The sequence below is a fragment of the Taudactylus pleione genome, unplaced genomic scaffold (genome assembly GCF_031769625.1).
Source record: "Taudactylus pleione unplaced genomic scaffold, aTauple2 ptg000309l, whole genome shotgun sequence".
Taxonomy (NCBI): domain Eukaryota; kingdom Metazoa; phylum Chordata; class Amphibia; order Anura; family Myobatrachidae; genus Taudactylus; species Taudactylus pleione.
The window spans coordinates 7,131,258-7,153,163 of NW_028284710.1; the positions used below are offsets into that span (position 1 = coordinate 7,131,258).

A 21,906-nucleotide genomic window follows, 5' to 3' on the forward strand; every position below is an offset into this window, starting at 1 on the left:
CTTGTATTTACCAGACTATGCTCAGTCTCTGATTTCACTAATTCTCCTTTCCCTCTCTCAGATCATAACCTTATCACCTGCACACTCTCCTCCATTACATCAGCCTCAATGCCAAGCAAATCAACCAAACCTCCTCAAACCCGCAGAGATATTAATGCTATTAATTTTGAACAACTATCCACCTCTCTGCAACAATCACTCTTACCTATTTCTACTTTCACTTCTCCTGAGACTGCTGTATCACACCTGAACCAGACCCTAGAACTAGCCCTTGATGAAGTAGCTCCAGCTATCCATCACATTCCGCGTAGACTTAGACGTCAGCCGTGGCATTCCAAATTCACAAGACACCTACAAAAACTCTCACGTAAAGTAGAACGTCAGTGGCGAAAGTCTCATACTCCAAGTGACTTCCTCACGTATAAGACAATCTACCACTCTTATCGTAATGCACTGGATAATGCCAAACAGATATATTTCCAATCTGTTATCTCTGCCCAAGCCTCTAACCCCAAGCGACTTTTTAATACATTTAAATCACTTCTTAACCCTCCATCACCCAACCCACCTGCTACTATCAGTGCACAAGATCTTGCTTCCTATTTCAAAAACAAGATTGATAATATCCGAAATGAAATGGTATGCACTTCCTCAGCCAGGGTCTTGTTCAATTCCCTACCTGAACCCAATGGCACATTCTCATCATTTGACCCCACTAATGAAGATGAAGTAGCTACACTCTTCTCATCCTCCTACTCTACTACCTCTCCTCTTGATCCTATACCCTCACAAATCAGTAAAGCTCTGTCTCCTGTGCTCATTCCACACTTAACTAAAATCTGTAATCTCTCTTTCTCTACTGGTATCTTTCCATCACTGTTCAAGCATGCAGTGATCACTCCCATTTTGAAAAAACAAAATTCTGACCCTAACTCTCTCTCAAATTACCGTCCTATCTCCCAGCTACCTTGCCCCTCCAAGCTACTGGAGAGACTTGCCTACACTCGCCTCACACACTTTCTTAACACCCACAACTTATTGGATCCACTTCAGTCAGGCTTTCGTTCCCAACACTCCACTGAGACAGCACTGGCTAAGGTAGTAAATGATCTGGTCACTGCCAAGGCTAAAGGCCATCATTCACTTGTAATTTTTCTAGATCTCTCAGCTGCCTTTGACACTGTTGACCACTCTCTTCTCATACAAACACTACAATCCATAGGTCTTCAAGACACAGCCCTTTCTTGGTTCTCATCTTACCTATCTAATCGCTCTTTCACTGTTCGCTTTTCTGATTCTACCTCCACTTCGCTACCTCTATCAGTTGGAGTACCACAAGGTTCAGTATTAGGTCCTCTGCTTTTCTCAATATATACCACCTCTCTTGGCAAACTAATCAGCTCTTTTGGTTTTCAGTATCATCTGTACGCGGACGATACTCAAATTTACCTATCATCCCCAGATTTGTCACCATCTGTGCTGGTCCGTGTCACTGAATGTCTCTCTGCCATTTCATCTTGGATGTCATCTCGCCACCTCAAACTTAATATATCCAAAACAGAATTAATTATATTTCCACCAGCCAATAGCAGTTACCAACCTGATATCTCTATTACTGTTGACAACTCGACAATCTACCCCACCCCACAAGCTCGCTGCCTAGGTGTCATCCTTGACTCTGAACTGTCTTTTGTTCCCCACATTCAATCTGTCTCTAACTCCTGTTACATACATCTAAGAAACATAGCCAAAATTCGATCATATCTTACGCAAGACACTGCAAAAACTCTTATACACGCACTCATAATTTCCCGCATTGACTATTGCAATAGTCTCCTTATTGGTCTTCCCAAAAACAGGCTCTCCCCACTACAATCCATTTTGAATTCAGCTGCGAGGTTGATCTTTCTCACCAAATGTTCAGTGTCTGCTGATCCACTCTGTCAGTCCCTCCATTGGCTGCCGGTCTTCTACCGTATTCAATTTAAAATGCTTACACTCACACATAAAGCTATTAACCAAACCACACCAACATACATCTCTTCACTTATCTCAAAATATCTTCCAACCCGACATCTCCGTTCTGCACAAGATCTGCGTCTCTCATCCCCGCGCATTACTTGTTCCCATGCACGGTTACAGGACTTTTTTCGGGCTGCACCCACCCTGTGGAATGCCCTCCCATGCACAATAAGACTTTCCACTAGTTTCCAAACATTCAAGCGTTCTCTGAAAACTCACCTCTTCAGACAAGCTTATCAGATTCCAGGACCGCCCACCTAACCTTTTATAGCTCCCTATCTAACTCTCTTCTTATAGTAAACACCTATCACATCTTCTCTTTCTTCAATTGAACATCCTCCTAACCCTAGACCAACTTTCCAGTGTGATTGGATTATACAGCCCACTAAGAACATCTGTAATTGGGCTAGACCAATTTGCAATAGCACCTCTCCTTGTGTATCAACACCTATTTCCCTATAGATTGTAAGCTTGTGAGCAGGGCCCTCTTACCCTTATGTATGTCATGTATGTATGTCTTTTACAACCCAGTATAATGTTAATCTTGATTCAAATTGTAAAGCGCAACGGAATTTTCTGCGCTATATAAGAAACTGTTAATAAATAAATAAATATCATCCACTTCTGCCTGTCTGTGCGGTGACTGAACGACAAATCCATATGCTGGCTGCAGGAACCAGCATCAATCATGTCACAAATGATCAGGGGCGCCGAGAGGGGGGGGGGGAGCGGGTACAGATTACCCGGGCCCGGGCTTCCTGAGGGGCCCGGCGGGGGCCCGGGTCTGGCGCCGCTCCCCCTCCCTCACAGCAGCCCAGCACACAGCGTGTGCTGAGCTGCAGTGGAGACTGCTCGTGGCTGCTGAGCAGCAGCCACAGCAGTCTCCTAAGCCTGTGGGGGGAGCGATGGCCACGCCTCCCACGATTAGGCCACGCCCCCTATTACCCGGGCCCGCCACAGCTCTCAGCGGGCCTGCAAATGATACCTGCAGCCAGATATATTGGTTGGCTGATTGGTAAGTGTGTATGCCAATGCGCATACTTACCAAATCGGTTGGTCAGCCGATCCATCGGCCAAGTGTGTACCCCACAATAGGCTCTAAAAAATCAAGACAAAAAACCCCAGTATTTAATAACAGTGTAACAATCACATGGTAGCTAGTTCATCTGCACAGGAGAATATTATTAGATAATAGGCTTTTGGCAGAAATGTATTATAGTACTTGACAGCTGTACTTCCTCTGGTCAGAAGGGACCATCCCATGCCTTCATTTGAGACCCATACAAGTTTATACATGTCTTGAGAGTTAAATGCATATAACAAATAAAGCAAATTTGCTGTAATATAAATTTACAATGTACTTACTATCTTTTAGTGCCATCATTCATGAAATTTGAGGAATCATTTTCCGGTTGTACTGTCATAGCCAGATTTAGCCAGATGTGTGCTTACAACAAGATTAAGTTGTTTTTTTTGGACCTTTTAATTGTGGGCAGGAAGTATAATTTACTCAAAGGTCTTTTTGATTAGGAAACGCTTTGTTTAAATTCCAAATTAAAGTTGGCAGCACACTCTAGTTATAACACAATTTCTTTGTTTTTTTTCACATTTGTGTTTTATATTCCTCCTGAGGAATTATGGTACACAATGCAAATATAATTTATCCAGAAGGCTACTGAAAGAGCTTTATCCAGAAGGCTACTGAAAGAGCTTTATCCAGAAGGCTACTGAAAGAGCTTTATCCAGAAGGCTACTGAAAGAGCTTTATCCAGAAGGCTACTGAAAGAGCTACTTTCATGGGGAGATAAAATCAATAGTATTTAGGCACTCTGGGTAAAAGGTTGTACTGACCACTGTACCAAGGGCCTGATTCAGAGATTTATGTATTGCTGATATTGACGCAGATTGAGCGATTTTTAGCCATTGCACATGCGTGAAATCGTACTGTGCATGTGCAGTGATTGTTTTGCGATTGCGCGCACACAGAGGATTTACTTGCAAAGTGAGTGACAGGTAGTCAACATTTGGGGGAAGTAAGAGGGGGTTACTTCCTCCAAATCTGACATCTGAGTAAACCTCAGGTTCGCCAAAATCACAACGAACGCTCCCTGTCGCAGACAGCTGCGTTAACTGAGAAGCCCTCTCCAAAATACTGCAGAACGCTAAAACTGTGATCAAGTGACGCCAAGTGGTTTGATATATAAAGCAGTACACCTGAGAAGGCAGATCATTTGTTATCTGTATGCCTAACCTCAATTCTCTATGAAAGATCACAATTCTGTAGAAAACTAAATAAAGGATTGATGGCTAGGTTAAATGAAAACAGCGGCAGGGACGTCCCTGTCGTGTACCATGTGACATCGGCAGGAAATTATCATGGTAACTGTTATATAGTAGGGAGGTATTCGGCTTACAGTAAAGATATTGGATTGGATGTAATGAACAAATGTAAAATAATTTTTTTTTCAGCTGCAAGATTCTGAATAAATGGAAACTGTGAGTCGGACATAAATCATAAAGGTGGGTACACACTGAGCGATATGTCGGCCTAAAGGGCAGACATACTGTATCAGATCATGGGTACAAATCAGAACGAGGTAATGAAGGATGGAACAATGCCTAGTTCCGTCCTTCATTACCTGCAACTGGGCCACTTGTGATATCGTTGGACGTGCAGTACAGCCGACCAGACGATGTCACATGTGTCACAAGAAGCGTGCATATTGGGCATACAAACTGAGCGTTGTGGCCAATATTTCATTCTGCTTCGGACAGAAATTACATATCGTGCCAACATCGCTCAAGTGTGTACCTGGCATTATTAAAAATTATATTTCTAGTAGGGATGTACGCCGACCCCCTGTGTTTTGGTTTTGGATCTGGATCTCCCCGGTTTGGGATCTGGATTGGTTTTGCCAAAACCAGTTTTGTTTTCGGGTTTTGGATCTGGATTTTTTCTTAAAAAATAAAAAAAACAGCTAAAAACAGCTAAAATCACATAAAATGGGCCTTATTTTGTTCATACAGTATTAATAACCTCAATAACATTTATTTCCAGTCATTTCCAATCAATTTTATATTGATAATATACAATATTATTTTTTTCATCTAGTTAAGGAAATAAGGTTGCATCCAGCTAGCTGGCTGACTAAACTAAGTGACACAGTGGGCGGCACTAAAATGTGGCAGTTCAGCTTCTAATTTCTAATTTGTCGGCAGAGCGGGATTGCTGACGGTGTCTTCAGTACATGGAATAGCAGTGCTGTGGTGCTGACAGTATCAGTATCGGCGGTGTGCAGGGTATCGGCGGTGTCAGCAGAGTGGGGGTGCCAGCGGTGTCTTCAGTGTAGGTTTGCTGGCTGTGTCGGCAGTGCAGGGGTTGCTGACGGTGTCCTCAGTACATGGAATGGCAGTGCTGCGGTGCTGGCAGTATCCTCAGTGAAGGGTACCTGCGACGTTGGTAGTGCCAGTGGTGTCTTTAGTGCAGGTTTGCTGACTGTGTAGGCAGTGCAGGGGTGTTCTCAATGCAGGGTGCTGGCGGTGTCAGCAGAGCGGGGGTGCCAGCAGTGCCCTCAGTGCAGGTTTGCTGATTGTGTCAGCAGTGCAGGGGTGTTCTCAATGCAGGGTGCTGGCGGTGTTGGCAGAGCGGGGGTGCCAGTGGTGTCCTCAGTGCATGTGTGCTGACAGTGTCGGCAGTGCAGGGGTGCTGGTGGTGTTCTCAGTGTGGGAGTGTCGGGAATGTGTGGGTGATGCTGCCGGTGCTGTCAGCAGCGGGGGATACTGCCAGTGGGGTGCCGGCGGTGTTGGCAGTGGGGGGTGCTGGTGGTGTCAAGAATCGGGGAATGGCGGGCGCCATCTTCTTTTGCTTCCTGACTGTGTGCATATTAAATGGGCTTAACGCCAATTGGCTGATAGCCATGACAGATGGCTCTCTCAGCCAATCAGCATTAAGCCTGCTCAAATACAAAACCTCGCGACCCGACAGCAGGATCGCGAGGTTTTGCCTCGGGTGATGGATCTGGGGCAGGCAGGGAGATCCAAGCTTGGCTTGGATCGACCCGGATCCCCACAATTTGGGTGGGTTCAGTTCTGAGAACCAAACTCGCTCATTCCTAATTTCTAGTTTTCATTTCTATTTTTATGTATTTAGGGATGATAGTGTAGGGGTAGTACATGACCACGTGACTCTGGCCACACCCACACAGCAATAGAGCATAGATCCTTGAACATTTGCAGCCTCAGGCCCATGTTGCCCTTAATCCAGCTCTGCATGAACTTTATGTAACTCACATTGTCAGTAGAACTACGGCTCCTGGTTTCTGGATAGATTTTTGCTTCAGTGTTCCATCCTTTTCCTTTTGGAATATTCCTGGAAAGACTCGTTTTTTCTTGGCTTCCCTGTGTTTCCAAAGTCATTTGTGTCTCCTCCTGGAAAATTCTTTGTAAATCTTCCAGTGTCTGCTCCAGCAGCTAATACAGTGCCCAGTCTCTCTCAGTGCTCCCGAAGTCCAGCAATTACACTTGTGCCTTAATACTCGCTGGGCTTCAGCAGCATACACAATGCACAGTCTCTCACATCTATTCTACACTGCATATTTTGTCACTGCTCCTGCAGTCCTGCAGCAACCTTGTGGCTTTAACCCTCACTGTGTTCTACTGGGGATGTAGTTATGTGACCGGAGGCTGCAAGGCCACAATACCGACTGCTGAATGCCGGCAAAGGATTCATGAAAGGCATCGAAATACCTACGCCTATCATTATCCTGATGCCGGAATCCAGGGGGACGCGTGCCCGAGCGAGGTAAGTACGGGCCGCGCATCCTCTTAGCTGCGGGGTTAGGTTTAGGGCAGTTAATGGGGTTAGTGTTAGCTTTTGGGAGTGGAGGTTAGTAATAGGCACCCCTAGGGGGGAGCGTTAAGGAGCGTACACACTGGACGATCTGCAACCTTGAACAATATCGCTGAACGATATCGCTGATCTTTCAACATCAATCTTTGATCTTTTTTAACCTAGTACACCTTCTTTTTTAAAACGATTTTTAAACGATTTTTCAAACGATTTTGTAAACAATCAACATGTACAACATGTACAAACTGAACGATAACGTCATTGTCCCCATCGGTCAGCATGTACTGAAGATGAACAATGTCGAAAACGACCAGCAGGAGCGCGCATCGCTGGTAGTTTTTGACATTGAACAGAACGATTACTGAGCGATTAATGAACGATTAAATTATTACGATATCGTAATCGTTTAATCTTTCATTTTAATCGCCCAGTGTGTACGCACCATTAGGGTTAGGCACCCCACAGGGAGAGGTTAGGGTTAAGCATCACGCCCCGGGAGAGTTTGATTAGGGAGCGGTAGGGGAGAGTTATGGTTAGGCACCCACGGGTGGAGGTTAAGGTTAGGCACCACTAAGGGAGGGTTAGGGTTAAGGGGGGGCAGGGGAGGCTAGGGTACTTACCTGCCTCTGTCGGGATCTTCATCCTATCGGGCAGCCGCCGGCATTTCAATCCCAGTCCGTTCTACCGTGCCTGTCCAAAACTAGTATACATTCAGTGGCTCTCACAAGAGGCCACCCACAGCTATGCGAGTGGCCAGGAGGCCGCTCTAAAAAACAAGAAGGCCGGCCCTGATTCAGAGCGTCCGGCTCTGAATCAGGGCTTATGTTTAGATTGATTTATTTGAGAATGAATAAAATTGTTATTGTGTAAGTATTGATAGTGCATGTAGCTGGGTTCCCAAGATATGTGGTGACTGTAACTAGCTTTGTTTATTTATGGTACTGTTGGCATTGAAAGTCTCTATAATGGGGATGATGAAGGTTATTCCTTGACATTAAAGGGCTGATGCACAGTTGCAAGTCAGTTTTGCAGACGTATCTTGTGTATTTTTGCACTGCTTGGGTATAGCGTGAGCTGAACATATGCAACTTTGGGCGATTCAAAGTCCTACATAACTCATTTGCATTTGCGGATGTAGCGATGTAAATAAGTGGAAACGGGGCTTTTAGATAGGGGGTTGTCAGTCAAGGAGGTGTAATTTCAGGCATTGCAGAGTTGTGTGAATGTGTAAGTACACCTCTTTTCAGACTTCACTTTGACCCCAGAGACAGGGCTGGTGCAAGTGCAAATTGATTATGATGATGGCTATGGCATGTTCATTTTGACATGTCTACTTTAAAGGGAGAACTTATCTTGGTAGAGGTTACTATAATACTAGGTGATATAATAAATACTGAAATACTGTAAACACAGGACACAAACATTTGTAAAATTCTGTAGCTCTAATAGCTTTTTTACATGGTTGAGCAGGTGGAGTGCCAGGTAATCTGACTTCCTACCCTCGCCACTTCTATAACTGGCTTACAGATTACTTTGCATTCCCAACATAGCACAAAACCCAATGTGGAGGGGGTACATTGCTGTTCTTCCATGTTAGATGTCAGGCCATGCCCCCGATAATATTAATTTTGAATATGAGAAATTAAGGTAAAATTTATTTTAATTTTGTTCATAAATTTGCCCTTGAAGTGACTTTGTAAGCACTTTTGAACAAAATAAAACTTTTTTGTGGGTAATCCGGTTTGTAGTCCATAATTCAGTAGTCTGTAGTTTGTTGCAATGATTGATATGTCCAGTATGGGAACCACATTTCTTTTTATTGAAAACTTATCAAAGAGCAGGATCCCATGATTAAGATAATGCTTACATAGATCAGCCAGAGCTGACTACATTGGTTTCCTAGGAAATGGAAAGTGTGACTTACAAGCAGACATTAACTTGTTGACCTTTGTGGGGCCCTCTAGAAGAAAAAGAAAATACTTAGCAGAATGCACTAAGGCTTCTTCAGTGGTGTATCTGTGAATTGTAATCTGCATGTACGTAGCAATGAATCTGAAGATAATGTCGATATTGCTACATTTTAGATGATTGCTATAATTGTACAGTATTGTACAGTACAAAACACAATGGGACTCGTATAGAGTTGGACACAGACGTCAAATGCACCTAAAAAGAAGCAATGATGTGTATAAGATGCTGCCATCCATGTTACAGTAAGTGTGGCTGCTGCATGAGGTTATTTGTAAACTGTATCCTCATTATGATGATGAAGATGACTGGCATTTTAGCATTAAAAATAAATTAAATAAATACTGTAAATACTGCTTCTCAACAAGAAAGTGCTACCAACAATGGCGCAACATAGCCTGGCAGCAATATTGGGGATTGGGTTAAAATGGCAATGCCAATGTAATCTGATATAGTCACAGCAGAGATCCCCATGTGTCCTGTACAGTTCTGAGTGTAAGGGCGCACATCCACTAGCAGACCAAAAAACAATTGCACAATTACAACATTGTAATCGTGCAGTCGTTTGTCAGTCTGTGCTGTGCCTACACTGAACGTTCAGTCGTTTGTCAGTCTGTGCTGTGCCTACACTGAACGTTCAGTCGTTTGTCAGTCTGTGCTGTGCCTACACTGAACGTTCAGTCGTTTGTCAGTCTGTGCTGTGCCTACACTGAACGTTCAGTCGTTTGTCAGTCTGTGCTGTGCCTACACTGAACGTTCAGTCGTTTGTCAGTCTGTGCTGTGCCTACACTGAACGTTCAGTCGTTTGTCAGTCTGTGCTGTGCCTACACTGAACGTTCAGTCGTTTGTCAGTCTGTGCTGTGCCTACACTGAACGTGCAGTCGTTTGTCAGTCTGTGCTTTGCCTACACTGAACGTTCAGTCGTTTGTCAGTCTGTGCTGTGCCTACACTGAACGTGCAGTCGTTTGTCAGTCTGTGCTGTGCCTACACTGAACGTTCAGTCGTTTGTCAGTCTGTGCTGTGCCTACACTGAACATTCAGTCGTTTGTCAGTCTGTGCTGTGCCTACACTGAACGTTCAGTCGTTTGTCAGTCTGTGCTGTGCCTACACTGAACGTTCAGTCGTTTGTCAGTCTGTGCTGTGCCTACACTGAACGTTCAGTCGTTTGTCAGTCTGTGCTGTGCCTACACTGAACGTGCAGTCGTTTGTCAGTCTGTGCTGTGCCTACACTGAACGTTCAGTCGTTTGTCAGTCTGTGCTGTGCCTACACTGAACGTGCAGCCGTTTGTCAGTCTGTGCTGTGCCTACACTGAACGTTCAGTCGTTTGTCAGTCTGTGCTGTGCCTACACAGAACGTTCAGTCAGTCAGTGTAGGCACAACAATCATCCCCTAACACACTGAACCTGATGTTATCGTCAGGCTGACCAGCATGTTCATGATTGATGTCAGAAACGACCAGCTGGTCGTTTCCGACATTAATGTGTCCGATTCATGCACGATTAATGAGCGATTGAACGATAACGATATCGTTATCGTTCGATCGCTCATACAAATAGGCAAGTGGATGTGCGCCTCTAAAAGCTTGTCATGCAGATCAGTATGCTGTGACAGGCCGTGCAGTCATGTGTCCTCCTGTCATGACATCACAAAGGAGCCGAGAAATATTTGGGGCTTATTCCCTGAAAACACCCGTTTCATAGGAACCCTCTCCCGGCAATGACCGCGGCGCATGCACACATTTCGTTTTTCTAAGACACTAGTATGGTTCGTGCTGAGAATCACCATGATCAGAGCATATTTTGCACCAGGGGTCGAGTACCTGCAACAGATATGCCTCCTGACAGGTGATTTAGGGCCTGATTCAGAGCCACTCGTAAGCGGCAGCTCGTTCGCTCCGAGCGATGTTTGCCCAACTGCGCATGCGTACGGATCGTTATACGCATGCGCGAACCAGTCAGTGCGGCCGAAATTCATGTGCTCGCAAAATAGCGAATGCCTGATAATTTGAGTGACAGGATGAGGCGTATGTGGGTGGTAACAGTGGAAGGTGCTTGAAAACGGTAAGTGGAGATCCGATCGCAGACGTGCTTAAAGGTCAAAACGGGCGTTTTATGGGTGTGCATATTTAAAACAGCAGCGTCATTGACTACGTCACTGGGTTATTTTATAGCCAGAACTGCTCGCAAAATTGTGGTAGCAAAAACCAACCACAAGAATAGCGAGCAGCTCATACCCTGTACGATGTACTCGATTAATCTAATAAATAGTGGACATGACGTAGGATGCGAGCGGCCAGGGGGCGTAGTTTCCCAAAAAACGACCACAAGTTTTGTTCGCTCGTTCAGACCTAGAGGCGTCAACAGACCGCAAACAGCGAACGGTTCATTTGAATAGCCACCCCTATTTTCTGGACGAGCGAGCGCATATAGCGTCCGGCTCTGAATCAGGCCCTTAGTGTGCATGGACTGTACGGAAAAGCTTATTTTATACTATAAAATGGACTTGTGTCCAGCTCTATACAAGCCCTGGCATGCCTTCTCAGAGGTTTTCCATTTGCTTTCTTTTTGTCAGTAGTACTATACACTTAGGCATATAATTAGGATTATTCGTTTATCTGGAACATTTTACATAACCCAGTGTCATAGATTTTCAGTACAACTAATAACCAATATTATTACATACAGCTACCATCACTGCCATAATGTCTGACACTTCATCACTGTATGAGGCTGCAGTTAGGAAAGAGTTCTGTAAGTTACAGTTTGAATATGGCTGCAATCAGCCACGGTAAAGGATGTGTGTCTTAGTGCAGGGTACTGCGTGTTTAAACAAGACTAGGGTAACGTCTCTGCCTACTTCATTAGACATAATAATCTTATTTCAAGCTGTACTGAAACTATGTACAAGTCCTAATACGCTTGAGACCTCTGAACAAAGCTTAGCTGTGTGATAAAAGTTATTTGTTGCAGCAAGAGGTGTAGATTTATTTCTTGAGTGTATGTTGATTGGTGTACAAAGGAACCTCCTCTTGGTACTGGGCAGCATTCCCTTAATTTACATGAGAAAGAAGGTCGTTGGCTAACTAGCTTAACATCTACATAACACAAGAGAACAAGAAGGATACAGAGAAAGTTTGAGTCTCTACAGTTTCTGATCCTCTTACAAAACGTTGACACTTGCATTCAGATGTAGGCAGTGGAGAAAAAAATTAAAGGCTTCACTGGGAGTGCAACTTAGTGACAAACACTACTGGTCTTTTTAAGTCCTTTTGAGAATATGGTGAATTGGATTTTGTTATGTTATTGTATTCTTACCAGATGTCAAAATGTGGAGGCACAATGGTGGCGGTGGTGGGGAGATGCAAAAACCACTATTTCCCCTCCAGGGAATTTGCCAAATTCATCTATTGGAAGCCTGGCTAGTACAGTTTTGTTTAGCAGATCAAGCGCAGAGACTACCTTTACTGTTGGGACTGTCCTGGAGACACACTCTGTTACTTCAGTCAGTGTGACAGCTACACCCCAGCAGACAGATACACCAGCATCTCTTCCTAACACAAACATGTCAGGGACTCTGAACCAGCCGAAGAAAAGAACACACTCTCATAGAAAAACAGGTAATCTAATCAGATTCATATTTTGTATAAACTTTAAATGGACAGAAATGTACTGCTCAGTTACTGATATTTTAATGACAGATGACCTTTTGGTATATTAAATGAAAACATTCTGAATTTAGCCTTAGCTGGGAATGAAAGATGCAGAGAGTATGTGTTTAATAGTAAAGGGCCTATGTATCAAGCTTTTTTTTCCCCACAAAATGATGTAGAAACGACAGTTTTATTATAATTTTATGAATTTTTGCTATGTACTAATAGCACAATGCATGAGATTTCACTGGAATCTCCTGTAGAATGCTAATTAGCACTGCAGATTGCGGTCCTCAATATTATCAATGGGGGGAGTATGATCTAAGCTCTTTGTACTCAACTCCGAAAAGTGAAGTTCTGGCTAGCTGCGGAAACTGACACTGTCATCCCGGAGAAGTCTTTCACAAACGTAAAAGACTTCTACAAAATGCTGGGGATAGAACTAGCAGGGACAGCAGTTACCGCAGCTGTTGTCCCTGCAAGTTTCCCTTAGTACATAGCGGGGATATTATTTTCAATAAAAATTTAAATATCAGTTGCAAAACGGATCCTTAATAATTGCTGCAATTCTGAGATTATTAGTAAATAGGCCCCTAATAAGAGAAAAAAGTCAGGGGGCGCTATATTTACTAAGTGCTGGGTTTTTAAAGTCACCAATTTTCAGCAGTTTTGCACACAATGATATTGAATGCAAAACCATTGCAACCACTTATTAAATATCGCGTGAAGCAGAATCTTGTTATGACTTACTGATACTTGCCTACTTTTGAAAAAGCATTTCAGGGTGGTTGTGGGAGCACCACCTATGAGCGCGCGGTAAAGTGGACGTGCACTGCTACATCTGGGAGGGGTGTCATAAAACATTATACTTTTCAGAAAATACATGTAGCCATAGGCATTATTGCGCCTTATAACCAATGCAGGGAAATTATGCTAATGATCCAATTTGAATGTATATATATCTTTGTTTTTTCTATATAACAGCTTATAATGGGGGTATGGTGCTATCTGGGAGATTACTACACTCATAAGGGAGTCAGGAGATTGCTACTATTTCAGGCAGTCTCCCTGACAATCAGAGAGAGTTGGCAAGTATGCGTTTACCCAATCCGCACGTGTTCTGAATACGGGTCTACCATGGTCTTAATAGACGAGGATGGAGGGGGGGGGGGGGCATTCATGTTACAAAAATGTACCTTAGATGTGACCCAATTAATGTGTAAATATATATTCTGGGAAAAACACAAAGATTTTCTGACAAGCTTTTTACACTCAGAACTATGCAGGGGACATGGGAACCTCTGCTGGGACTAAATCAATTACATTTGCATTGCTAACATATTTACATACATTGTATGTTTGTGTAATCTTGAAAAGGCAAAAAAACCACAATGTGACAGCTGCTAATTTAGTCTCACATTGATATATGATAAATTACTCACCTATATACTATTAAATGTCTACAGTTACTATTTCTTGAAAAAAAAAAATATGTTAGTGATTTGACCTCATATCGTAAGGAATTCCACCAGTTAAACATCTTTAGCGTAAATAATTCCATCTTATTCTGATGTTGCAACCATCACTCATCAATTCATAGAAAACATATATGGGCCTATTCATGATGATAATTAACATTCTAACTCGCCGCGGAATCCGGAGCAATTCATCAGCTCTGGCGCATTGACAGCTGATGCGAAATCAGCTGTCCCTGCGAGCGGCTGCACTGCTCCTTTTCATAGCATTGAATCTTTTAACTGCTCCCTTCGGACGGCAGTGTGCATACGTGACCTACAGGTCACACACATGCACAGGAGCCCTGGCGTCCGACGGAAGGAACAGGTATCAGGAGCATTCGCCATCTGCTGCCACACTCAAGCTCTGAAAATATTGTATTTTCGGAGCTTGATGAATTCTGTCCTCATGCTAGTGTATGGGGACAGCGGACCATTCCGCAAAAGGAAGATAAGTGATATCTCCTGCTTTACCCTCTTGATGACTGACCCGATAACTTAATTTTTACAATTGCAAGTAAAAATTTTCATTTTCACTTCCTTTTGTCAAAATTAAGTGATGATGAATAGGCCCCTTAATGGGAATTTTCTGTGTACAGTAGATAGTGGAACTCATTGCTGAGGGAGATAGTAATGGCATAATCACAGGATATGTCTTTGGGGGCTTCTGATTCAGCATCACCAGGCCCCAACTCCCACAGCATAATCGTGTTTTGCACATCTACGGGGAGTGGGTAGGACCAAATTGATGCACTTTTCATAGATCACGTCAAATTGGCTTTGTCACCTCTCTACAGACCAGAGAATTGCAGCACAGTACCGTGAGCAAATGGGGCAACAATCATGGGTGATAAAACATTTAGTTTTTCAGGGGGGGTTTCTGGGCATTCCCGTCTACTGTGTGTGCCACTGTTATCTTTAGTAGAGTTGACAGTTTTGTGTGTAGAGCTCCTTATTACACTGTTTGTACTGCCCCTGGAAAATGCTTCTCACTAGAGTTGCCAAAGGCGTGTCATTAAAAGTACAGAAAGAGAACCAGTCTCCACTCTATCAGATGCAGTTTTCAAGCTTTTCCAGAGTAGAAAAATGCCCCTGAAGTTGTGCCCTCTATATCCCTTTATCTAAATACAATAATCTTGCTCTGCAAGATGGAAATTAATGTCTACACTGCTCTGCAGGATCAAAGAGTATTGCCATTGCGTGTGCTTTGTAAATGACAGCAGCAAACACATGACAAACATCACCTAACCAGTTACATGCTTCATGGATCATGCCCATTTCTCAGTAGAAATGTTATTCACACTTGTTTATATACATTTATACTCTGTCATGTGCAATATATAAAATAGTAGGCTTCTAACACATATTGGGCCTTATTTGCATTTGTACGCAAACCTGATGGTTTATATACAAATCTGATATTTTGGGATCTGTACATGCGTAGCACCCGATCTGCACATGTGTATAATGGGTCCTGCGTGATTTCTCGCAGTCCCCCCTTTGCTGCCGCACGATTGACATGCTGTGGTGTTTGAGGGGTGAGACCAAGACTTTTGTACAAGACTGGGGTGTGACACCCCTGTTTTGTAGGCGTGAGGAGCACAGGATGTTGGATGCAGACTTCTTGGACCCGGGACATCCCGTTGCGATGGCCAGTCTGAGTAATCTCCGGCTTAATCAGACTGGCTGAGGGCTGTGACCATCACAACTGATAGTCGCGATGGTGATTTGATACTGAGTCTTGGGATGCAGCACTCGGATTGCAGAGGTAAGCAGGAGCCGGAGGTGTCTATTTCCTACAGACGCCACCAGCTGCATTTGCATTGTAGTTGTATGGTATTGCAGAGCTGCTCCCCTGCGGCTGTACAACACCGTCCACATCAGAATCAGACCCTTTCTTCAAATTAAATTGGAAAATTACCTTAGATTCTATGCACATAAGAACAAAAAAATTGTGTGAAGTATATAATAGATAACTAACATATATTTAGTTTGAAGAGAATAAACCCATAAAGACTGTCATGGATGTGACATTGCGAGTTCCCCTAAGGTGCTACAAGCTCCTGACTTTGAGGTTTGGATCCATTCTGTCAATTGTATCCAACAGTAAAAGCAATATAGACTGAATGTCTATATATGCATTCCTTATCCATATAAGCTATTTTCCAATATCAAATTGTGCATGATATCCCTACTGAGAGCAGAATTATTCATAGTTCAATACACTGTTGTGCACCCGCTTTCTCTTTTTGTACAGATATTGTAAGCTCAAGAAGAGGGGTTGCTGCTGATACAGGAACATGTAATCCATAAAGTTCTGTTATATAAAAGAAAAACTATTGAGGCATCATCACGATGTACAGTAAATGTGTCTTAGATTTAGAGACAAATGATGGGAAAGTCTTGTATCTGGAAAAGCAGAATAACAGAAATTGCAACTTCAAGGGAATAAATGCTTTTCATATTGCGTTTTAAAATGATTGCATTGCATTAATCCACGTCTGGAAAAACTGATGTGTAGTACTCCAAAGAAAAGTCTTTCAATCATAAATCATAACTCAGATGCATTTAAAAAAGTTTTTATCAAGGCATTTTTTGTTTTTCCTTGGTAAAGACATTTTTGTTGAAACGCATTATGACATCGGTCACGTTCATGCAAGGAGAGTGCTGGTGCAGATTTATCACAGTGGATTGCCAAGGAGGAAGCCTTGCTAGGCACCAGGAGATCTGCAGCCTTGAACCTTGGTAGCATTTTTATTTGTAATGTTAGATTCATCCCTTTATGAGTATTTAAAAGAAGAAGCAGCAGTGGGAAAAATTATAGTGTCATCTTACTCAAGTTCCTAAGGAAGCGCAATACTAAAAGGGGACCACCAACCCATTCTTCATTCCCTACTATCTCCTAATATTGTGGAGGATGCACAGGGTGTTGAATGTAATAAATTGTTACACTATGTTGTGATTTTTCTCTTTTTACATTCTATGCTGGACTTTGCTTAAGGAATACAGAAACACTCTGAATGGAGATTTATGATTGGAAAACACTCATTGGCACCTGATTTGGTTTTACGTACAGTATTGTTTGTGGAATTAGAGGGTTTCCTATTGGTGAGCCATGCTAGCTAGTGGGGAGTAGCGCCTTGGAGAAATGCATTTTTTGTCCTGATGTATAGTACGGTTAATACTATTAAGGAGCTAATCAGTCAGGTTTATGAGTCAGTATCATAACCACTTAACTGACGTGGTCGCATGGGATGCGAACGGAGCTAACTGTGCTTCAGCAGACAAGGTGCGACTGCACCGCCACACTGTGTTTTTGAAGAGGAAATTCGTTCTACATGTGCAGAATGGATCTCCTCTGACTCCCCGGACTCTGCTGCGGACCCAGCAATTTCTGACCGGTTTTGCTGGAAAAATCGTCAGTTAAGTGGTTAAAGAGTATGTAAAAATATGAATTCATTGACGGCAACAAAAATTACTAACAAAAATTGTATGCCCGCATATATGTTTTTAAACACCTTGTCCAACTAGCTTTTGTGGTTAATAGCAGGCTGTTATTTTAGGATTTGTATTTATATACTATACATTAAAAATTTGATTTATATTCTCTTTTTATAACACTTCTATTTGCTAAAAATAAAGTTAGAAGTTATGTTTTACTTAATTTGGTTTTACATTTGTTATAGTTTGCTTTGTTTTTATTTAAACCAAGGACATCCATTTTATGTCTTCCTTATTGACAGGAAATAATTGTGCTGCGCTCGAACAGATTTAGTATGTAGATGCTGCAATGTTATACTCCTTATGTTTACCCCTAGTTCTTATTAACTAGATTAACATATAGAAGGCGGATAATTAATAATAAGAACTAGGATTAAACATAAGGAGGAGTATAACATTGCAGCATCTACATACTAAATTGGTTCGAACGCAGCACAATTATTTCCTTTTAAATAAATCAATCTGATAGAGTCAGCTATCTAGTGCGGCAGCTTGCCATCGACACATAGTACTCAGGGCCCGATTCAGACTCGTTTGCTAAGCTGCGTATGCACGCTATGGGCGATTATCGCACGTTTTGCACATGCATCAAAGTACGCATGCGCGAACCAGTCTCTGTGTCCGGGAATCGTGCGCTCGTAGTACACAGACTGGACGCTAATATGAGTGCCATTTGTGGGTGGTAAAAGGGGAAGGTGCTTGTGAACGGGGGAATGGATGTGCGAATGCAGGCGTGTTTGGGTATCTAAACAGCATTTTAGGGGTGTGCATAATTAGCAAAGAAGCGTCATTGTACACGTCACTTGGTTGTATTTTTGTCAGCACTGATCGCAGTGCTTGCAGTGGGGTAGGGGCTACCTCATGCGCTGCGTGCAGCTCCGATGGCTCTCGATGTAACCGATTAATCACACACTTCCTGGAGATAACGTGTGCTAAGAAAGGAAGGTGGGCGTCTTTATACTTCGGCGTGCGCTCACTGCATTCGCTCTCTAAGACATAGAGGGCGTCCTTAAGTCCTTAAGCCATTCAGTGCGAGCGCAGCATTTGCATACCCGGCCCATTTTGGCAGCAAGCGTACGCAGCTTAGCGTCCGAGTCTGAATCGGGCCTTCAGTGCGCAGGTCCACATACCCATAGATCTTCCTTATTGACAGGATGGCAGTATACTGTATGTTAGCTACTGTATGTCCTATGGAATCTATTACTAAATAGCGTCTTATAGACCATTTTCCCTTGCAGTTTCCTGGACTTGCTAGCATTGAAGGAAATCGATAATAACACTACTTTGTAATGTCACAGGATTCCATTCTATCCATATGGAAGTCCGTACTTTGCATGTTGTGCACAGCAATTGGTTGGCCAAGAACTACAGTAAAATGTACTGGTTTCATCATGGAGGCCAAGCGGTTTCTTGTCTGGAGCTTCTCACTGCAGTTACAGTATACAGCCACCATATACAACTAGTATTTTAATGCCTGGCCACCGTCAACATAATAAAGTTCAAAGTGTTAAAGTGGTCATTCATTTTTTTATTGGTTGTGTGTGTTTTATTAAGAAAAACAAAATACTACAGTACTTCTTAATAGTCATGTGAGCCTGTCTGATCTCCCCAATTACCTGCATTGGTATAACTTGTATTTAGAAGCAGCTGACATGCTAACACCTATTAGATTCAGATTATTCTTAATCTACAGAAAGAATTAAACTCTCCATGATGGATTGTAAGGATAAATGACTAAAGATACATCGCTAACAAGTGCCTCCAAGACTGCTGAGAGGCAGTTCATGGCACATCAAAGGTGCTCACTAATATGACAGATAGGAGGTAAATGTCCCCTGCAGCTGCCTGCTTTTACCAGTACTGAAGAATGTCCCAGGTGACTTGAGACATCACAGGATTGATTTAGAAATGTAGAAGTCTACATTTTCACATTGAACTGTACTCAGTATTAACTTATTAATACTGTATACAGTAATCATGTGGTGTTGCATAGTCCAACACTGTGTGGTGATTCCGGCATCGTCGAGTCGGGGATTTTTAACATATGAGAAAACAATGAACAACCACACTGTCTGTACATCAGCCTAAATGTGTTTAAATGTGAACTCAATATTGGACTGGAAATTAATTCAAAATAAACAGCAAAATGATATTGGTAAAAATAAAATATAATGAGAACTAAAGAAGGGGGGAGAGAGAAAGGAGGGATGAAATGTGTGGTATCGGTGACTGCTGAAACTATTGCCGAGGAGGATGAGGTGGGGAGGTAAAGCTGAAAGAAGGTGCAAGAAATTGAGAAGTGAGAGGTTTGGGAATGTTTACAGACCTTTTGGGGAAAATGTTTTGCCAGTATAATCGGGAACAGTACTACAGGGTCTTACTCTAATACCCCTTTCAGACATACAACCCGGGAAATTTCCTGCTCAGACCCGGGAATTTCTCCTGTGCAAAATCCCAGGTATTTGGTCAAGACCCCGCTTTCACACTACAGTGTCTACCCGTGAAATTCCCGGGTAGACCCCTTTCAGACAAGAGCAGGGTTTTTCAGAGTTATACATAGAAAAACACAGTTTTGTCATTATAAGTGGACGTTATGCTGGCACACATTAATGAGGTCATGCAAAGGTGGGGATGTGGTATAAGGGGACTGGGAGTTATTGTTATTGAAATAAATACAAAGACTTAATATTTGAAAGGTTCAAAAAATCTTTTCTTTTAATAAAGGCCTTTGTTTTGCATACGAAGTTTGAAAAAGTTACTTCCATATTTCTTACAAAATACAACACAATTCAAAACCAAACATTAGTATAAAAAAAAATAACAGTAAAGTGCATATTTACTTCAGAACATTGTTAAGTGCGCATATAGCTATGAGGCATTAAACAAGCCTTTAAAATAAAACAAATAGGACCAGAATTTTTTGGTAGATCCTTGTTTACACCAACTCAATATCCTATGACAAAAGCAGTAACCATAATATTTTCAACATCGTCATATGAAATATGTCTAGTTAACATCACTAGATATATTTGATCACTACAGTTAAATATTTCTGTAAACTGTAAACTCTGGGTTTTTGTCAGGAGTACGTTCCTGTGACAGAGTATTAGCTGGCAAAGTATCTTTAAATTGACCTTCAAGTACATTATCTAATGTACTATCTGTAAATGTTGAGGATGACTGAGGTGTTTGCGGATGCTTGGATATATGGGATGTAGTTTGACCAAATGATGGGGGGGACTTTACTTGTTGCGCATACTGGGATGTTTGGCCAAATGCTGGGGGGTGCTTTGCTTGTTTGTATGTAGTTTGCCCAAATGCTGTGGGGAAATTAGCGTGCTGGCCATACTGTGATGTATGCTCAAATGAGGTCGGAGACTGAGGTTGCTGCACATACTGGGATGGTTCCCCAAATGAGTTTGGATAATTAGCTTGTTGCCCAAAATGGGTGGGTGGTGAAACATGTTTTGGTTTGTAGTGGATTGTGCTCAAGATTTGAGTAAAAAATTTGCGGCTATCGCGACTAAGCCTTTCCTGCATAGCCATCATTTCCTTTAGCAAATGACTCTGCATTTCTCTCTCATTGGCCATGAACCGCTGCAGTCTGGCATCCTCTTGTGTCTGCCATTCCGAATCTAGGTCGCGTAGTTGTTCACAAAGAATATTTGTCATGGCTTTGGTAGCAACATCAATTTTGCTCTTCTTCTTTTTACGTGTTGGCACTGTGAAAACTGAAAGTAAAAGAGAGAAAACATTGAGCAACAGATGTAAAAAATATTTCAAACACAAAACAATAAATGGTCCCAATTCAAAAAGCAGCACGTCTGTTTGCATGCGGTGCCCATCCTCCACTACAAGATAAACGCAGAAACAATACTATATTCTAGAAATTTAATGACAACATTACATAGATCAGTGGTTCTCAAACTCGGTCCTCAGGACCCCACACAGGTCGCTTTTTCCAGGCCACCCAGCAGGTGCACAGGTGTGTTCATTACTCATTGACACATTTTAAAAGATCCACAGGTAGAGCTAATTATTTCTCTTGTAATTCTGTGAGGAGACCTGGAAAACATGCACTGTACTGTTTGGGGTCCTGAGGACAGAGTTTGAGAACCTGTGACGTAGATTAATGCAGCAGAACATAAGTTATTTGATTTAAACTTACTGTTACTGCGTAGGGTGGGCTTGTCTCCCTGGGTCTGTGGCTCAGACTCAGAATCTTGCCTTTGCGTTGGAGAGATCACATCTGTGCCAGTGCTTGGTTCAATGATGATGGTATTAGATGAGTCCTCATCTGGGTCATCAAATAGGACCTGCGATAATGCCGGGCTCTGCTGGCTGCTCTCAGGAGTTGTTGAAAGTGTGCATGTCGTTGTTGCAGACAGTGTGCCAGCATCAC

General features: G+C 42.6%; 1 protein-coding gene across 2 annotated transcripts in view; it reads left to right on the top strand.

Moving 5' to 3' along the window:
• Positions 1-21,906, top strand: part of COL15A1 (collagen type XV alpha 1 chain) — a 432,564-nt gene that overhangs the window by 126,879 nt on the left and 283,779 nt on the right. The window contains exon 1 of one of the 2 annotated variants that reach the window (XM_088442333.1): positions 12,099-12,456. The exons of the other annotated variant lie outside the window; for it this stretch is intronic. Coding sequence (XP_088298459.1) covers positions 12,117-12,456 — 340 coding nt within the window. The 5' untranslated portion in view covers positions 12,099-12,116. Of the gene's footprint in view, positions 1-12,098; positions 12,457-21,906 lie in introns of those variants that run through there. 2 annotated transcript variants of the gene reach the window in all.